This window comes from Lactuca saligna, chromosome 1 (genome assembly GCF_052625555.1).
Source record: "Lactuca saligna cultivar CGN05327 chromosome 1, ASM5262555v1, whole genome shotgun sequence".
NCBI classification, from domain to species: Eukaryota; Viridiplantae; Streptophyta; class Magnoliopsida; order Asterales; family Asteraceae; genus Lactuca; species Lactuca saligna.
In genome coordinates, this window is record NC_136417.1 from 110,383,701 (window position 1) to 110,403,628 (window position 19,928).

The 19,928-nt window shown below is 35.5% G+C and overlaps 1 protein-coding gene across 1 annotated transcript; it reads right to left on the reverse strand.

Annotated features, from left to right (window-relative positions):
- Positions 1 to 1,456: 1,456 nt before the first annotated feature.
- On the reverse strand, positions 1,457 to 2,266 carry LOC145010494 (protein FAR1-RELATED SEQUENCE 5-like). Its single transcript, XM_078969030.1, has 2 exons — positions 1,593 to 2,266; positions 1,457 to 1,511 (listed from the first exon to the last, which is right to left on the reverse strand). Exons 1-2 carry the CDS (start codon positions 2,264 to 2,266, stop codon positions 1,457 to 1,459), a joined length of 729 nt encoding a protein of 242 aa, XP_078825156.1.
- Positions 2,267 to 19,928: the final 17,662 nt, after the last annotated feature.

Genomic DNA, 19,928 nt, shown 5'->3' on the forward strand with positions numbered 1-19,928 from the left:
CTTCTTGAACTGTTCTGCTCTATTCGGTAGATCATGAGTTGGACAATCGTCTACGAATTTTTTTTTTTCAATTGATTCTGCTCGTCTAGGTATAACTTTAACTTAGCTGCATAATGGCTTAAAAAAGACACACAACGGTCAACAGTTGAAAAAATATCAATAGCAATCATGTCGGAATTAGAATCGTCAAAAGAGCTATTGAAGTGTCTTTTCAGCAATTCTGTTGGAATAACATCCCTACGCCAACGTTTCAAGATGTATTTTCAGGAATTTGTTCAACGCCATAAAACTTAAATACACAGAATATGTGTCTACATAAGATCCCTACATGTTCAAAATGCATACAAGTACATTTGAATGAACCATCTTTGGTTGAGTATGTAACCTGGAATATATAAGCTGATTAGTGAGTATCTTTATGTTGTAACTTTTTAGTGTTTAAATTCGAATGATAGAATGACAATTAAAGTGAAAAAAATATACCGTGTATTCAGTATCCCTTATAAGACAATCATAATTGTATTCCTCATCTTTATCATCCACATCGACATCATTTGTGTTCCTAGTAGTTATGTTGTTTTTTTCTCCAAAACAATAATTTTGTCAACACTGTTGGAAGATATCACATTTTTTTTTGGAAATAATTATCTTCAGCTCTTGATATCTCTTTCTAAACCTGATAAAAAATCTTGCGCGTGTATACCTTTGAAGCATGAGGTTCATTCGGACTACGGGTAATGAATTTAGGAAAAGTGGTGGCAGTATTAAAATCATTTAGAATTTGGTTATGTCTTTGTCGTTCCATGACTGATTCAAATGTCATCATAAACATGATAAGATAAGAACCGTTAATGTGGTGGTTTGAAATGACCAATTCTGACTTTCAGACAATGATGTAGTTTGCATAAGACCAGACATTGGAATGTGCTTGAAAAATAAGGGGATCCAACATCTTCTCAAACCATACATAGTATTCAGCCAAATGTTATCTGTAATTTTAAACTCATCCAACAGCATACTCCATACATTCTCAAATTCATGTTGTTCCAGCTTAGAATCCAAATTACAGAGTGAAAACACTTTCGAAATTTTTGATTGGTGGCTGCATCTTCAATTGATAAAATTTGTATACAATGAAATTTCATGAGGATGAGTACAGTTTAACAGTTAAAGCAAACGATTATATTAGAATATGAGAAAAATAATTGTATAATCATAACGTAAAATAAGAATACAATTCGTTTGATGCATACCTTATTTGGCAACTTCTTTGTTATATGCCACATACATAACCTATGATGTGCCAACGGGAAAACGTTATCTATAGCTTTTTTCAAAGCTTCATCTTGGTCAGATATAACCAATTGAGGTTGTTTTCTAAAATCTTTCAAAAAAGCTCTAAGCAACCATTCATAAGAAACTCCATCTTCTTTACTTAAAAGTACAGCACCAAATGTTACACATTTTTGTGGTTATCGATGCAAGTGAATGGAACAAAAACCATATCATACCTATTTTAAAAATAAAATATTAATTTATATAACTGAAAACAATGAAATTGTTATTGTAAAAGTATTAAAGGTTAAAAATACTTATTCATGCTGAATGTGGCATCGAGTGATAAAACGTCTCCGAATGAATTGTAGTTATACTTTGCTGTTTCGTCAGCCCATATTAGAGTATTCAATCTTTTGTTCAACACTTTATACTGAAAAGTAAATGACGGGACATTTTTCGTCCTTTCATTCATCTTGTCAACAAGGAATTTCGCGTCCCTCCCACCTATGTAACAATTAAGATTTCTCTTAGCATTCTTGAAATCAGAAACTAATCCACCTCGAACCGAAGGACCGACCCTAAGAGCACTATACAGTCTATGTGCTTTTACAAGACTAATATTTTGTTTTGACAAATTATGAACGAACATTTCCTGGGAATAATCAAGTTTTCTCTTTGAACGAGATAAGTACATATTGCTCTTGCTAAACAACTCGTGATTATGTTGCTCGAGAAAATTAGTCACAACATATCTAAGAGTACCAGGAATTATTTCTAAAACAACTTTCGCTTTACAATTCCTCCTAAATAAATCTTTCCTTCTTTGAGTCTTTTTATGCTGAATTTCTAGAGTATCTACTTTATTAGTATTTGGATTACCTTCCCGATTGGATACAAGATGTTTATTTGTAATAATCCCATTTTTTGTTTTTTGTACTCTTCCAAGCCTTACATCAAAACCAGATTCTAATGCATAGTTTCTATACATTGTTACTGCTTCACCATATGAATTGAATTATGATGTAACTTTTGGTTTGATATCGTCTTCAACAATCGGGGTCCAATTCAATGTGCCACCAGGAGAAACATAATCATGTGTAACATGTGGTTCTTCTGTTTAAACATAGAAAATACAAAATTATTCTGAAAGAATTATATAAATATTATTCTGAAATAATTTTATTTTTCCGGTAAAAATTTCAATATCCTCAATTGAATTTAGTGCCTTCACTGAAATCAATATTAACCTCTGTATCTTCATCAACGAATTGATTTTCGTCTTCTGCCTGATTTGAGTCCTCTGTATGTTCATCGATGAAAATATTAATATTTAACATTCAACTTGTTTGTTACAATATATAATCTGAAATACAATGAAAAATTAAACAATATATTCAAAAACTCACCTAAATTTGGATTACTGCTTTCTCTTGTTTGAAAACCACCATCATATAGTGTATCATTATCAGGAAAATCGAAATCTTCAATTCCAATGTCATCATCACTAGCCAAATAATGTTCCTCATAAATATGATTATTGACATTTGATTCTTGATTGCCCATAGCTAAGATATTCCAATACTGTTTATATATGCTTTGGAAGTTGAAAAAATAAAATATTATAAAGTGTCATACAAAATAAATAGGGATGAAAACGGATTCTACGTAAATTAAAATGCTTGATATTAGGGATCACTGATAAAAATAAATGATTCCGATTTGATTCTTTTTTAGAACATGATAAAGATAAAAATATTCATAAGATACTATAATCACATTCTAAATATAAAAAATTTCAACATCACCATTAAATTAATTACTTTACAATATTTTATTAACGACATAATTCTAAAACTCTGCATATTATCAGAATGACATAATTCTATCAGAATATTCTACCAAAATGACTTATAGAACATATCAATTTGTGTTACCTCGAATCAATGCACACATTGAATATCATTCTGAAAGAATTATATAACAATATACGACTAACAAAAATGTTTACTGTGTGTAATATCCAAATCAATCTACTAGAATATTATAGTAATATGTTGCTGAAGAAAATTAACTCTTAAACGGTTTAAGTTCAATTATTTGTATTGCTCATTTTTTACAATATTTATTTTTTTGATATTATGTGTTTTAATTTTATGAAACATCATACATTTTTTATGAAATATAATGAACATTATTTTTTTAACATTATGTTGGAATGAGAAATGTAGAGTTTTACTCTGATATTCTGTTCGAATGATAAACTGTATGATCATACAAACATAAAAATACCAGAAAACCATAGACATATTATTAGATGTAAACATAATAATTAAAGGAACACACCTAACGATAATTTTATTAAATTGAACTGAAAATTAATTTATGAATTTCTTGTAGTTCTATGCTTTCTTCAATCCAAACGGACAGTTCCTGCTATCAAGACCAATTCCAAAGTATTTTTTACATCTTCTTTTTTCTTAACAACTTCATTCACCGGATTCTAAAGATCATTGACATTAGCCAGATCCTTCCTGGGATTTTGATCTTCGTTTTCCTGAAAGATTATCAGATTTGATACATATTTATATGTAAGAACAGTAAAAGGGTGTGTGAGGGACGTTTGAAAAACATCTTCATCATCATATAGAGATGTTGTTAATAATATATGAATACCTGGTTCCGATTTCTAGTATGAACATCCATCAATTGTGTAAAACAAATTGATAAGGAGCTAATGGAATCGACAATTGTGATCTGTGATGGGGGGACGTTTGCATCGACTATATAAATAAAATTAAATTAATGACAACTAAATCATTCATAAATCATTGCCTAATATAAAGGGATAAGAATCAGACTAATAAAAGAAATAAAATGAAAGATTACATAATTACCCTCAAGTAATAAATAACATAATTAATAATTTGTTTTATTGTGATTGGTGCATATATACATGCACATACTTGTTGTTATAAACATTTGAACATAACTCTCTCTCTCTCTCTCTCTATATATATATATATATATATATATATATATATATATATATATATATATATATATATATACATATATATATATATATATATATATATATATATATATATATATATATATATATATATATATATGAAACGTTATACTTTTTGTTAATGAATTAGTCATATAACAGTTTTATTTAACTTGAATTAACTAAATATAACCAATTAAGTTTTATCTAAATTATTTTTTTTGGATTTTCATAAAACTTAATATTTTTTGTTTATTTTTAATAATAATTTTATTTATATCCTAAAAACCTAATTAGACAAGTAAACAATAAAACAAATGTAAAAAAAGAAGAATAAAAGCTATCTATATCAAATTCTAGCATTAGGCCTAACAGTTAAAACCTATTTTGTAAGCACATTACGGTGTGACTTATTAATGATCTAGGCATATAGTAAAAAATATTCAAAAACTAATAATATTGTAGCCACATTATATACACACGTATCAGAGAGCACGCTATACTTTTCTCGATTATACTCTTCTTTATACCATTATATCTAAAGAAATCGAACGAGACAGAAAACAATAGAGGAAAGAACAACTCAAGTGTGGAATTATAAGTAAGCAAATATATAGAGGTAAATCAAAGCCTGTAGATGCTTAGACGGTCGATGTCTTAGAAGTTGGAGAGGTTGAGAGTCTCAATGGCGGCAACATTTATTGACTTGTGAAGAAGATGATACATGATACAGATTGTGTGATATCCCCAAAAATAAGCTCCCATTGGAGATGCTCTAAGGTTAGATTATGTGATATCCATAAATTTATGGTCATTTAAAAAAAATTATTTATGCTTATTTTAAAACAGAGTATTTCTTTTATTGTGCAATTGGTCTGAAAAATATTATTTCAATGTGAAATAATATTAACATTAAACATTATAGAAGAAACATTGAATATTGATATTCTTTCAAGACTTGAGATGTCATAACTAATACAAAACATAAGAATAAACATACCTTATATTAATTTATACTAATGATCTACATCTCCTTTAATATATCAGTATAATATATTGTTGCATCGATACCTGTGATATAAATAAACTAAGTCTGTCAGGTTGGGAAACCTTGTGAGTACATAGGGTTTTCAACCCAAGAGGGGGAGAACTAGTTATTCATGGAGAAAGGCCTCGTAGGGGTCAACCCTCTATTTAGCTGCGAGAGCTAGGAGGCTTCTCCATTAGGGTTGTTCGGGATTTTGGCGTACATCTCAGATACGAGGTTTGAGCCTACGACGGATTTGGGTAGTCTGCTAGTTGTATGAGATTTACAGGTTGTCTTTCCCGAAGAGTTGCCAGGGGTGCCTCCAGAGAGGCAGGTAGAGTTTCGGATTAATCTGGTACTAGGTGTTGCTTTGATAGCTAAAGCATCGTACCAGCTAGCTTCGCCCGACATGCATGAGCTATCTACGTAGCTTCAGGAGCTGCTAGACCGAGGGTTTATCCATCTGAGTAGTTCCCTATAGGGAGCACCAATCCTGTTCGTGAAAAAGAAGAACAGATCTCATAAGATGTGTATTGATTATCCAGAGCTGAACAAGTTGACGGTGAAAAACCATTATCCGCTTCTAATGATCAATGATCAATTCAATCAGCTACAGGGTGCATCTTGGTTTTCCAAGATTGGTCTTCGGTTAGGGTACCATCAGATGAGGATTCGAGATGAGGATATATCAAAGACGACTTTCAAGACTCGGTATGGGAACTATGAGTTTGTGGTGCTACCATTTGGGCTCACCAATGCCCCAACAACGTTCATGGATCTCATGAACAGAGTGTACAGACCGATGTTGGATCGGTCGATGATCATTTTTATTGATGATATCCTGGTCTATTCTAAGACCAATGAGCAACATCAGCAGCATCTAAGGGAGTTATTTGAGACACTAAGAATGGAAAGGTTGTATGTCAAGTTCTCAAAGTGTGATTTCTGGCTGCAAGAGGTGACGTTTTAGCGGCACATCATCAACCAGGAGGGTATTTCGGTTGATCAAGCCAAGGTTGAGGCAGTGCTGTGGCGGGACGTATCGAAGAATGCATTTGAGATTCATATCTTCTTGGGTTTAGCAGGGTACTATCTGAGATTCATCCAGGATTTCTCCAATATTGCGGTGCCTCTGACCCGCTTGACCAAGAAGAATGTGACATTTCGATGGGGTCCGGATCAACAGTTAGCTTTTCAGACCTTAAGGCAGAGCTTATATGAGGCCCCGATTCTAGTACAACCAGAGGGACTAGATGACTTGGTAGTGTATTGCGATGCGTCGATCTTAGGGTTAGAGGTGGTAATGATGCAGAGGGGACATGTGATTGCTTATGCCTCAAGGCAGCTGAAGCCTCACGAGGTGAATTCCCCCACTCATAACCTGGAATTGGGGGCAGTGGTGCTTTCCCTCAAAATCTGGAGGCATTACTTGTATGGAGTACGGTGCACTTTTTATACTGATCACAAGTGTTTGAAGTATTTTATGGATCAGTAGAACCTCAACATGTGACAGTGGAGGTGGTTGGATGTACTAAAAGATTATGACTGCGAGATCTTATACCATCCAGGGAAGGCCAACGTGGTGGTCGATGCCTTGAGCCACAAATACACTACCAAGTCCAGGTTCTCTATACATCCAGGGGCTACAAAAATGTATAGAGAATTGAGACTGAGTTACTGGTGGCCTTGCATGAAGTGGGAAATCACCTAGTTTGTGGAGCGGTTCTTGACCTATTAGAATGTAAAGTCCGAGCATCAACGACCTCATGGAAAGGTCCAACTGCTACCCATTCCGATGTGAAAGTGGGAAGAGATAACTATGGATGTCATCACGAAGTTCCCGATGAAAACGAGGGTTGTGGATGCCATATGGGTCATTTTGGGTAGATTGACGAAGAGTGCTCACTTTATTCAAATCTCCAAGAGCATCTCCATGGAGAAATTAACAGATATTTACGTGCGATAAGTGGTGGTTACGCACGGAGTGCTAGTGTGAGTAGTATCCGATTAGGATATTCGATTCACATCTAGATTCTACAAGAAGTTCCAAGAGGAACTAGGCACTCAATTGCATTTACGCATGGCATACCACCCCCAGACAGATGGCCAAAGCGATAGGACAATCCAGACAGTCAAGGATATGCTTCAGGCATGCGTGTTGGATTTTGGAGGTAATTGCGATAAATACCTCCCATTAGTAAAGTTTTCATACAACAATAGTTATCATGCCATTATTAACTGACCTCCGTTTGAGATGTTGTATAGTTGGAGATGTAGGACACTGGTTTATTGGGGTGAGATTGGACACCATGCCATAGGGAGCATCGAAGTAGTGCTCAAGACTACCGGGTTGATTCAGCAGGTGTGTGACCGGTTGTGAGTCGTAAGGAGCCATCAGAAAAGGTAGGCTGACTGGCGACGATCGAATCTTGAGTTCTAGGTGGGGGAATTTGTGTAGCTAAAATTGTCACCATAGAAGAGAGTCATCAGGTTTCAGAAAAGAGGCAAGTTAGGGCCTCGATATATTTTCCATTCAGAATTATTGCCCAGGTGGACAAGGTGGCCTATCGCTTGGATCTTCCAGACGACCTTAGCCAGATACACCACACCTTCCATGTGTCTCAACTTTGGAAGTGTGTTACATATGAGGCCGTGGTTGTTTCCATGGACAACATTCAGGTAGACGAGAGCCTGAACTACATTAAAAGGCTTGTTGTGATTCTAGATAGGAAGACCAAGGTTCTTCAAATCAAGGAGGTGAAGTTAGTAAAGGTGCAATGGCAACACTGAAGGGGCTCCAAATGGATGTGGGAGTCGGAGGATGAGATGTGAGATCACTTTCTGGAGTTATTTGCATCAGCAAATTTCGAGGATGAAGTCCACTTCAAGTGGGGGAGATTTATAATGCCTGTTCCATGTATCATTTAATTCTCTAGGTTTCTAGGATTTTGTGCTAGGACTCAACGAGTTGGGGAGCTCCAACTCGTCAAGAAATCATTTATAACGACACGAGATTTAGAACCTACTCGACAAGTCGGAAGGTCGGGACTCGATGAGTAGGCACTGTAAAGGAAAACCATAATTTTTAGGGGTTTGTACCCTTTTTAAAGAACTTATGGCTCATTTGTAGCCTCTTTCATTGTTCTTACAGTCAAGAGAGAAACCCTAACTGCATTCTGGTGCTTTCTTGAGTGTGCGTGAGCTTTTGAGAGTGAATCTTCTGCTTCTTGGAAGGAAACTTGAAGGTTGAAGAGATTGAATTGAGGATAAGGCTTTGGATCCAGGATGTCATGTTGTTACCATCCATTTAAAGGTAAAAAGTTGCTACCTTGATCTCTATTTGCTTAGATTCCATCTTGTGGAAGAATATGGTCACTTTTGGTGCAAAAAGGGTGTGATACTCGGATTTGGATTTGTCATAAGGATATGGTTCCAAATTTGGACACCTCTAGGTCTTCAATGAAAAAACATTGCCCACTTTATCCAGTTTAGGCCCTTTCCATGCACTAAAACCATGAAAGAACCCTAGTTTTAGTCTTTTAACCTTGTGAGGCCTTGCATGCATCTAAAGTTTGCAACTTTATGTGTTAACTATACTATAATGGGTTAGATCTGTAGTTTGGAGCTTTGGAACCCACTGGAAAGGACTGAACATAAAAAGGGATGAAGGGACTCGACAAATTGCTTAACCAACTCGACGAGTCGGGTAGGGTTTTCCCATTTTCAGGATGTTGATTGTTTCCGATGAGCTGATTGGAGATTCCGGTGAAGAGATTTCGGTTTAGAGTTTTTGGCCCTTGGACACTAATGAACTCAACGAGTTGACTCGGTATTTCGGTTGTATGGACTCTGATGGAACTCGACGAGTCACTGCGAGTTGGTGTCAACATGGACTGTTGACCTTAACTGTAACCAGGGTTGACTTTGAGGGTAATTATGGTATTTCAGGATTTTTACAATTTAATCACATGATGATTATAGCCAGTTAAGTTGAAGCTATGCGTTTGGACTTAGCCGATTTTATCTTGTTAGTTAAGCATTCTCAAGAGGTGAGCGTCCATACCATACCAATGGGTCTAAGGCACCATGGCTGGCCCATTATTGTTATGAGATATGACTAGTTGGTTATGGTATATGGCATACGCTAGTTATTTGTGATACTTGCATGAAAGACCTCGGGGGCTTCCCAAGACGCTTATGTGTAAGACCTGGGAGGGTTTCCATGGCATTCTAATATATTTGCATGTGTCGTTTGTATGTTGTTTCTTGGTAAGGAAGACCATGTGGGGGTTCCCTTGGCAGGAACACCATGTGGGGATTCCCATGGTAGGTAGTTAAGACTACGTGGGAGGTTTCAGTGGCATTAGGTGGCTTCCCTATATGTTTGTATGCATGGATTATGTAGATTTTATAGCTAATATGATTATGTGATTAAGTGGATTGTGTGTGGTATGCTCTGGGGAACTCACTAAGCATTAGATTACATTTTGTGGACTTGTTTCAGGTACATCTCATCCTAAGGGCAAGGGCAAGGCTTGATGACACGACATGCGCTCTCTCTCAGGTGTTTTATGGGACACTCTGATGTTTGGAATAATATTGTTAACGTTATGAATTTCAAAACGAATGTACTTGAGATTTTATGGTTTATAGGAGATGTTTTTCACTATCTAAAAATGAAAAGTTTCTTTTGAAAATTAGGTCATCAAAATAAGCTAAAATCGAAAACAAATCGAGAGAGAAGATCTTGGCAGGTGTGGGAAGGGAATGAGGCTTCGCTTCCTATTTATAGTCATTTTTAGGGTGCATCCCATGTAAAAGAGGTGAGTGTCACACATTTTAAGGCTATGTATGCCCATCCATTTTATGCTACATGTCAGTCCCTCCGTGTTCCACATTTTCACCTTCTATAAGCGGGCATTATGCACCCAACGCGCACCCGGCGTGCACTACGTGGGGCACAAATTGTAGATGTTCTAAATTCCATAATTTTTTCATATGGAATCCATTTTTAACGTTCTTAATTTCCACAAAAATCGCTTGACGCGATACACAACTTTCCTTAGATTCCAGTAGCTAATTTAGACTTTATTTTTCATCCCTATTTTTATAAGATTGAATGATTTTGCTCATACTCTGTTTTTGGCATTTATTTTCACAAAATTCCTATCTTAAAGAGGACTACGATTGTCCTTTGGTGACTTTAGCTAAAAGTCAACCATTCTATTCATAGATTTTAACGTCACACATTCTATATGTACAACCGACTTTTATATCTTATAAAAATAATATATAATATAAATGGAGTTGGATATCTACTAACTTTATATTTTCGGGATCAGAACCACATGTACGACTACCATTTTAACCGTTGGACCAAATTTCGGTGGCATACTCATGAACGCTCATATTCCCCTTCTTCAGGTTCGGAAAGTCATTGTTCATGTCTATCAAATCCACTTCCAAGCAGTACGACATCTTCAACTGCTCTAGAAATGCTTCCCAATACATCTTCATGGTTTCTGCTTGTGGCATTGTATCCGCCAAAAACTTCCAGCAAAATAAATTTCAGTCTTCAGTTGTCTGACTGCCAATATGATTTTTTTCTTGTTGCTACCATTGCAACTTTCAAATACCATCTCCATCTTGGAGATCGAGTCCATAATCTCTAGTAGCTTTGGGTTTCTAGAAAGTCTTGCTGGCTTGGCACCCGTGAAGTCCTTATACCTGCAGCCACATCCATCAGCTCCTTCATTTTGTTGCTTCCTTCCAACCAGTCATTGCTCAACTTAGCTAACAGTATGACTGTAGTTTCCCTCCTCAGACTGTTCCCTACCAAACTCACATTGTGCCACTAGTGTAGTAGGTTCTCTTCCATTTTCCAGGAGTAGACGCCTTGTCTCCTCCATGTGACAGTCTAGCATCGTATGCATCACTTCCTGAACTATTTCCATTGTGATAGTTTTGGGTGCAGTTGTTACCGTTGGTGCAAGCTCAGTTACTCATGGCTCAGGCCGACGGTTTCCATTGTCATTTCCTAATCCACTATTGGTCCTCACCATGATGTTCTAGATACTAAAATGGTGTTTAGCATACCAACGCGAAAATATAGATATAGAAAGGTTTAGACACATAATCTTCCTTAGTACTCCAAAAAACCGTTTAGAAACCTGAACACATAAAATTTCCTAATTCTAAGCCCGAAACAGGCCTTAAAGTAATCTTGAAAGGAAACCTAAGGTGTGTTATTATAAAGATCATTTAGCACATAAAAGCAACTTAGGCATATTATCCTAAAGTAGGCTTGTGCTTGTGTCAATTCAGGTGTACCGTCTAAAATAAAATAGACACGCCTCTTAATATCAATGCTTAGCATTCTATGTTTAAGTCTATAAATTCCCCAAAATTCATTGTTCACTTAAACTAATGCTCTGATACCAACCGTAACATCCCCAAATTTACAGTTATTTTAAAAATTTTATTTACACTTATATTAAAACAAAATATTTCTTTTGTTGCAGAGTTGATCCCAAAAATATTATTTCAACGTGAGATAATATTAACATTAGACATTTCCAAAGAAACATTCGATATTGATCTTTTTTCAAAATATGGGATGTCATAACTGTTGTAAAACATAAGTTTAAATAGAGCTTACATTAATTTACACTAATGATCTACATCTCCTTTAGCCTCTTAGTGTAATATATCTTCGCATCGATACCAATCATACCAATAAGCTGAATGGGTCAGGTTGGGAAACCTGGTGAACATATAGGGTTTGCAATCCACGATAATATAAAATATCACTTTATATATATGTATATATATATACACATACACACACACACACACACCAAATAGTTAACCCGATTACCCATTCTCGTTACTCTCTCTCTCTCTCTCTCTCTTTCTCTCTCTCTCTCTCTCTCTCTCTCTCTCTCTCTCTCTCCCTCTTTTATTCTATAGGATCTATCTCAAGGGTTCTATATGAAGGATTACTATAAGCAATGAGTATAAAAGTACTGCTTTAGGAATTTCCATAGGAAAACAAAGTACTCAAATGAACCCACAACCCATACTCCCGGTTTGTGTAATTCATTAACTGCTACAGATTGTAAGTCTGCTAGTGTGGCACTAGACTGTCTAGAATTTTCCATGGTCTTCATTAATACTATGTGTGATGTGTAACATCTGTAAACTTCAAGCCAATTTAAAACTTTTTCAAGCATTCAAAAACCATTGTTTATTACAAAATGTTTTCAAAATAGTTTCATATCAGAGTATCCCATAAATCAAATCATATATGCAAGGAGGTGCACGATCACACGTTTGCCTTCCCGCGGTCATCCGAAGTACCTGAAATAAAATCCAAAACTGTAAGCCCAAAGCTTAGTGAGTTTCCACAAAATAACAACGCCATACAAATCATAGCCATATCATAGCAAATAAACAAACAACATGCATAATGAGCAATCAGCCTCACTAGACCGCCTCATAGGGACACCAGCCGATCTGAACCACTCTCCAAGCCATCAACATGTCTACACCGCCTTGCGGGCCTTCAGCCTATGTGGACTGCTAGCTGGTCCTCCAGCATGACTAGTGCGCCCTTATCGAGTCTTCAATCTATACGTTATGTCGTGGGAATATTGGCCTAGAGAACAAAGCAGATACTGTCTCAACCCATCCCCAATAATAAAATCAACACATAAATATCGAATGCTAGCATATACAACAGTCAGACTGATCTAGCAGATCACTAATCATAACATCATCCTATATACTAGGATACCAACCTAACAAGTCACTAACGTAGCATCATCATATATACCAGGATAACGACCTAACAAGTCACTAAGGATATCAACATGCAATAAACCAGGATACAAATCCCAAAAGAGCCGACATTGCTGCCTTCGACCCTATTAGTATAGTGTGGACAACTCACCTCATAATGTCGATCGGAATTGAAATATCAAACTCCCAAAATACAGCTCCAAACACCAATACCTACAACCACGAATGATCCATTTCCATAATTACTCAATTTACCAAAATACTCTTAGATGTCAAATTGGTCAACCTCAGGTCAAAGTCAAAGTCAACGGTTAAGGTCAACAGTTCATGTTGACCCAACTCATCGAGTGCAGCATACAGAGTTGTCGAGTTCCTTCAGAACTCAAAAAGTCACGAAAACCCCAGTTAACTCGTCGGGTTCATGCAGAATCCAGAAAGCGGGAAACCCTCATGTAACTCGTCGAGTCAACTATGCAACTCGTCAAGTTCGTTTAGTCCTTTTCTCATTCAGATGTTTCCAAGCAGAACTAAGGATCCAAAACTATAGATCTAAAGTCCTAGGGTGTAGTTTCCACGTAAAGTTTCAAACTTTACGTGCATGCAAAGCCTAAAATGCCAAAAGCAAGCTAAGGAAGAGGTTTTAGGGTAAGGAGAAGGCCAAAGCTTGAAATTTTCAATAACTTTGTGATTAAGAGGGCTTAGAGGAGTCCATATATGAACTCCCCACTCGGAAATGTGTTCAATACCAAAAAGTCCTCAAGATTAAACTAGAAATGGCCTAAAACTATAACATGAAGAGATCTATTAAGAGAATAGACAAGGAAATGACTTTTTACCTTCAAGTGAAAGCTAAGACAAAGTAGTTGTTGGATCTACAAGATCCTTCACGTTCCAAACTCTGGAACCTTCTAGCTTCTATCTTTAAGAGCATAACAACCACCTTCCAAGCCTGTAAACACACAAAAATGAGAGGTAACACACATATAGGGTTCCGGAGGCTAATATGGAAAATAAAAGAGGTAGAGGGTGGATGATGAGCCTTTAAATAGGGTGCAAAACCCTAGAAATTAGGGTTTTCATGCACAACCTTTAGTTGTCGAGTAGGTTCGATAAACCACACAACCATATCTGTCTCTACATGACGAGTTTGTGGCAACCAACTTATCGAGTAGATTCTAAAAATGTAAACTTTAAACATCAAATTAATACTTTGGAGTCGGGATGTTACATGACTATTAGTCTATGTTGAGTCTAGTCTCATGCCCTATCTCTAGCATGGTCTCTTGACATCTATCTCCGGTGTTGTTTATCACCATTATTCTATCTCCGTTATAGTTTCTTATAATTATCTCTTTCTACCCATCCTACCCTATATATATATATATATATATATATATATATATATATATATATATATATATATATATAAATATGTTAAAATACATATATATTATTTTAGAAAAAATCATTATCTCATATAACATAGATATCTGGAACTCAGATAATAAGCACCTACATCGTTCAAGCACATTAAATACTTGATATCTATGTGTAACACCCATGTGCTAGGTATCTTTCATTTTTTACCTTAAATTATCCAATTATTTTTAAAAATGGTCCTTACGCTTGGCATACATTTTGTTATGTCAAGCGTAATGCACTAAGTTGTAGCAGGGAGGGTGTTGTGTATGTTGGGCATACAAAAAGGTATGCTAAGCATACTCACAAAGACTTCAAACCCTATTTTTTAGACTTTGGAGCCTATTTAAAGACCATTATGGCCTCAAATCTTTACTTACCTCCATCCACCATCTTTCTTAGCTTCCATCTCAAAACCCTAATTCCTATGTGTAGGTTTCGAATATTTAAAGTGACATTTTAGTGTTTTTTCTAGTAAAGGGAGACCTTTGGTGTTGCTCTCAAGCCTTTGGATACAAATTCTTCTAATCTTTGTGTATCTTCTAGTAGTTTAAAGTTCAAATCTTGATGATTGCTTTGATAAATCTTGTTTAAGCTTATATTTATGTCCTTTTTTTCCCTATACCTTGATCATTGTGAGTATGGAATACTCCGGAGCTTTTGAGTTTCCTTTCAGTCACTTTAGAGTGTTTCTTCTCATAAAAGTTTGAAGCTTGGACCTTAATATTCTTAAATGCAAGAGTTATGGAGTTTTAAATGGTTAAATGAGTTAGAATTTTGGTGTTGGGCCCCTTGTAGCCATGCAAAGGCGTAAAGGTTGAAAATTTATTGTTTTAAACATTTATTGGAGTTAGATCTAATGTTTGGACGTTAAGTCTTAGAGCATTAAGACCTTAATAGAATATTAAGATTTTTAAGGAGTATGTTGCGCGTAAGCTTGGGTACGCTGCGCGTATTGGATTATTGCTATGGAATCCTTCCATATGAATTGTTATATGTAGTTCGCAATTGGTAGTACATAGGGTGTACTACTAGGAAATCCTCTTGGGCCATTTTTTACACTTGGGCCTTCAGGGGTTTTGGGCCTTGTTTAGTTGGCTCATGAATGGAAAGGTCAAAACGGTATTTTACCCATAGATAAAGAAATGATGAATTAGACTTTCATTTATGGATTACTCTTTATTACTAATTAGGATTGTTATTGGGCAATGTATAGTGTAAGGAGTTGTGTTGTAGCTCGAGTGTGCGATTCAGTTATCTTTAGTTAGAGGTGAGTCTTCTTACCACACTAGTACGACGAAGCCACCACGGTCGGCCCATTAATTTGTATGTCTAGAACATATGCAATTATATGACTATTACTGATGTGTTTGTGTCACACACACACACACAGATATATATATATATATATATATATATATATATATATATATATATATATATATATATATATATATATATATATATGAAGCCAATATAGGCTTGGAGCCATTACGAACTCTGGGTTGATACAGACCTAAGGGTTGTCACAGAATTGCCACAACCTTATGCTGTTATATTTTTATGTGTATGATGTATGTGGTAATTTGCGGAAGCTTATTAAGCTTTATGCTTACATATATGTTTTTTGTTTCAGTTACTTCTGATACAAAAGGGAAGAGTCTAACATGATGGTGCACCATCCTTCTCCACATGGTTTATGCATTCTATGATCTCTGTTGCTCGGATATTTTGTGATAATTTGAATTTGGATGTTTTTGGGACATGTGATGTTTGGATCGATGAATTGAAAAATGAAATTTTTACTTATAGATTTTCGGCGTTACAATTTGGTATCAGAGTCTTGGTTTAAAGAATTTGGGCACACTTTCGGGTGTGTAACAACTCAAGATGAGGAAATGATAATATTTTCAAAAGAAAATTCAAATTATAAAAAGATTTTAGCTATGTAAAAGGGGGGTACAATGTGTGCGATCAGCCATGTTCACTAGTAAGTAATTCCAAAAATACCTATACGTATGCGTTATGATTTGCATATCTGATACATGAATTATATGTTAGCATAGGGATAAGGATAGCTTCAAGAATCGTATGATAGAATTTGCTAATTTTTGTGATGCCTTATAGCTTAAGGGAATTGAATGTCATGTATTACATGAAATTGATATCAGCTACATTAAATGCTAAGTATATGGTTTTAAAGTTGTATAAAATTAAGATCATATAGCCCTAGAATGATCTCTTTAGCCTCATTTCCCGTTCCTTGTTTTGTTGTGGAATTAGGGTGGAATCATCATTTGACACTCAATGTGATCCCATTTTGTTTATAAGTTGCATGCTTAATGCAAACGATAGTGTTTCTTGAGATTCTTTGCATGGTAGAGATGGTCAGATTAAGAATCCATAGGAGAGCCTTGGTAATGGCATAGAAGATTTTTTTATTATGTATAGCATAGAATTGGTATATAGATTTAGTGTGGTGGCTTAGAAGAATCAGGACGACTCCTGACGGAGGTACAAATAAGTGTGGGAAGTAGTATTGGTCCCGTACTACTGGAAGCACATGAGTTATACTCGGGACAAGGATGAGACTAGTATTCTAAGGAGAACTATATAGAGAGAGTTCTCTCGAGTTCTATGTTGATTGTTTATATGTCTATATGTCGGTTTGAGTTTGGTGGTCCTAACTTGAGGAGGGTGTTCTGGCTCTTGTTTTGGTTCTATCTAAGGACTACATTGTTAGCCAAAGTTGGATCACAAACATGGAGAATGCTCAAAGAACGATTTGTTGCCCAAAGGAGGAAAATGTATGGTTTGCATCCTGCCTATTGTGGGACTGAGCACATGAATGGTGGGATGAGGTTGGTCGAGCTGTGGGGACTACAGTGGTGGAAACTATGACTTGGGATGAGTTTGTTACCAGGTTCAAGAGGGATTTTTCACTGGAAATCGAGGTGTAACACTTGGCGAGGGAGTTTTAGGACCTTCACCAGGCTACCGAGACTGTGGCATAGATCACTGTTAAGTTCTGAGAGAGGGGTCTTTATGTTCTATAGTGTGTTGTCGATGAGGAAATGCAGGAAACGAGGTATCAAGACATGTTGAGGGATAGAATTAGGGAGCTCATGAACCTTTTATGGTGCAAGACCCTTAATTATATGATTGAGATGGCCCGCAAGCGGGAATTAAGCAAGAGGTTCAGACGAAGCATATGCCAGAGCAAGTGCAAATTGTTTTGGGCCAGATTAAGAGGCCCAAGACTTCTAATTTTCATTCTAGTGGTCAGCATGGTAGGGTCGTTGTGAGAAGTATAGTAAGCATCATATTGGGGTATGCCAATCAGTGGGTCCAGTTAGTTACAAATGTGTCACACCCCAAAACCGAGAACGGCGGAAACGTTCTGGGGCGGAGGACGTCATGAGATGTATCACAACAATGCAAAGTAGTAAACAAGCAACAGCATCATCCATTACATTAATAGTATAATTTTAATTACATTTGAGTTCCTTCATAGTATAATTCTACAAAAATGAATATTCAAAAATAAAAGACGAGTCTTGATCGCTCCGTCTTCACAGAATCTGGTAGTCGTACCTGTCTATCCGTATCCTGGGAATACAAGTTATTTTGAAAGCGAGTATCAGCAATAATGCTGGTGAATTCATAAGTATTTATGTGACTTTGATTTGTAAAGCTGTAAAGAAAGATCTGTAAATGTTTGAAGGAAAGTTTGTACCAACGAATATGTTTGTAAGTATCTGTAAACGTATGAAAACTCTAGAAAATCCCATATTTTCTACTAGTATAAAATGTAGCCTTATACCAAGACCTAACTGGTTTGAATGTTTGCTTTTAGAAATCCAATATTTGCTCATAACAGGGTGATAGTTTAAAAGTCCCAAAAATGAACTACTATAGTGTTTTTCATGTCTAAAATAGTAGATTTGTGTACATATATAATCGCTAAAGTATTTGATAACCTCGTAAATCAATGTGTTTTTAATACTCCATGTGATTTTTATAACCATGCTAATGACCCAGACTGCCTGTAACAACGTTCTTTAGACGTTGGAATTGTTATGATATTTGTCACCCCAGGCCTATCGGCCTAGCTGTAGCTAACAACTTAGGTGTGGGATTGTCAATCCTGTATAGATCTATACACAAGTATCATGCTCCCCCTACAAGGGATTATAGCATATAATACATGACTTAATAATGCATACTCGAAAGTACGTGAAATGTCTCACAACCTAGTATAAAATAGATTTACGTATGAAAATGTCCATTTGTTCTTGTATATGAAAATATCTCTTTGATATGGTACTTGTAGTATGTAGAATTTCTTGAATATCTAGTACACTATCTTATGTAATCGTATCTCTTGAAATTGAATGTCTTGAAATTGTATGCTTTGTAATTGTATGTAATCGTATCTCTTCATATAGTATGTAATGTATTTGTATAGACTCATGAATAGACTAACTCTTGTGTGATCCCTGGTACTTGGAATGGTAAGTAGTATCTCCTAACTATACCTATTATAGTTTCTAGTATTATATATGTATAACCAAAATATGCCTTTGCTATTCGAAGGTACTGAATAAAATGACAAGAACTTTTATGTCAATATATGTACATATGATTATATATAATTAATATTTAGACGACATTCGGACGAATAACCGATGCCCTAAGGCCACATCCCAACGAGGAGAAGGAAATAAAGCGAGCTAGCTGTCCTAAGTCCTTTAAATATTACTTATATAACTATACGTATATAGGCATGCATTTGACAATATAAAAATATAAAAGAAGTTTTGTAAAATGTTTGAAATATTTAATAAATAAGAATGATGACTTGATGTCATTTTATAAAATGATTTGAAAGCAATTTGTTTGATAAGAACTGTTTTAAATGTAGGAAAACCTTTGTTAGAAACATGGTTCCAACAACGTTTGAAAGGAAACATAAAGTATGTAAGACAGTTTGATAAAAAGCTTTTAACATGTAAAAGTGTTCATTGTAAACTATTATAGTTTTTCCAAAAGTTTGTTTCGTTTGTATAGTAACCCTAGTGAAATGCTCACTCGTTATGTAAAGTGTAATTTTTGTAGTGACATAACTGAACACATATACTCAAAGTATAGATAAAGTGTTAGATTCGTATATATAAAACAACATATAAATCTTAAAAAGACAAGATGTTATCGTGATATATTTTGCGTACGAAAGTTTCCATGTAGTAGTTATGAACCTCATATGATTTACTTGATAAAAAGAGTATATAATGAAACTCTAGATTATATACGATAATAATCGTGAGTTTACTTGTTATTCCCCCCCCCCCCCCCCCTAAAATGTATAAAAAGCATTGATAACACATTTAAAAA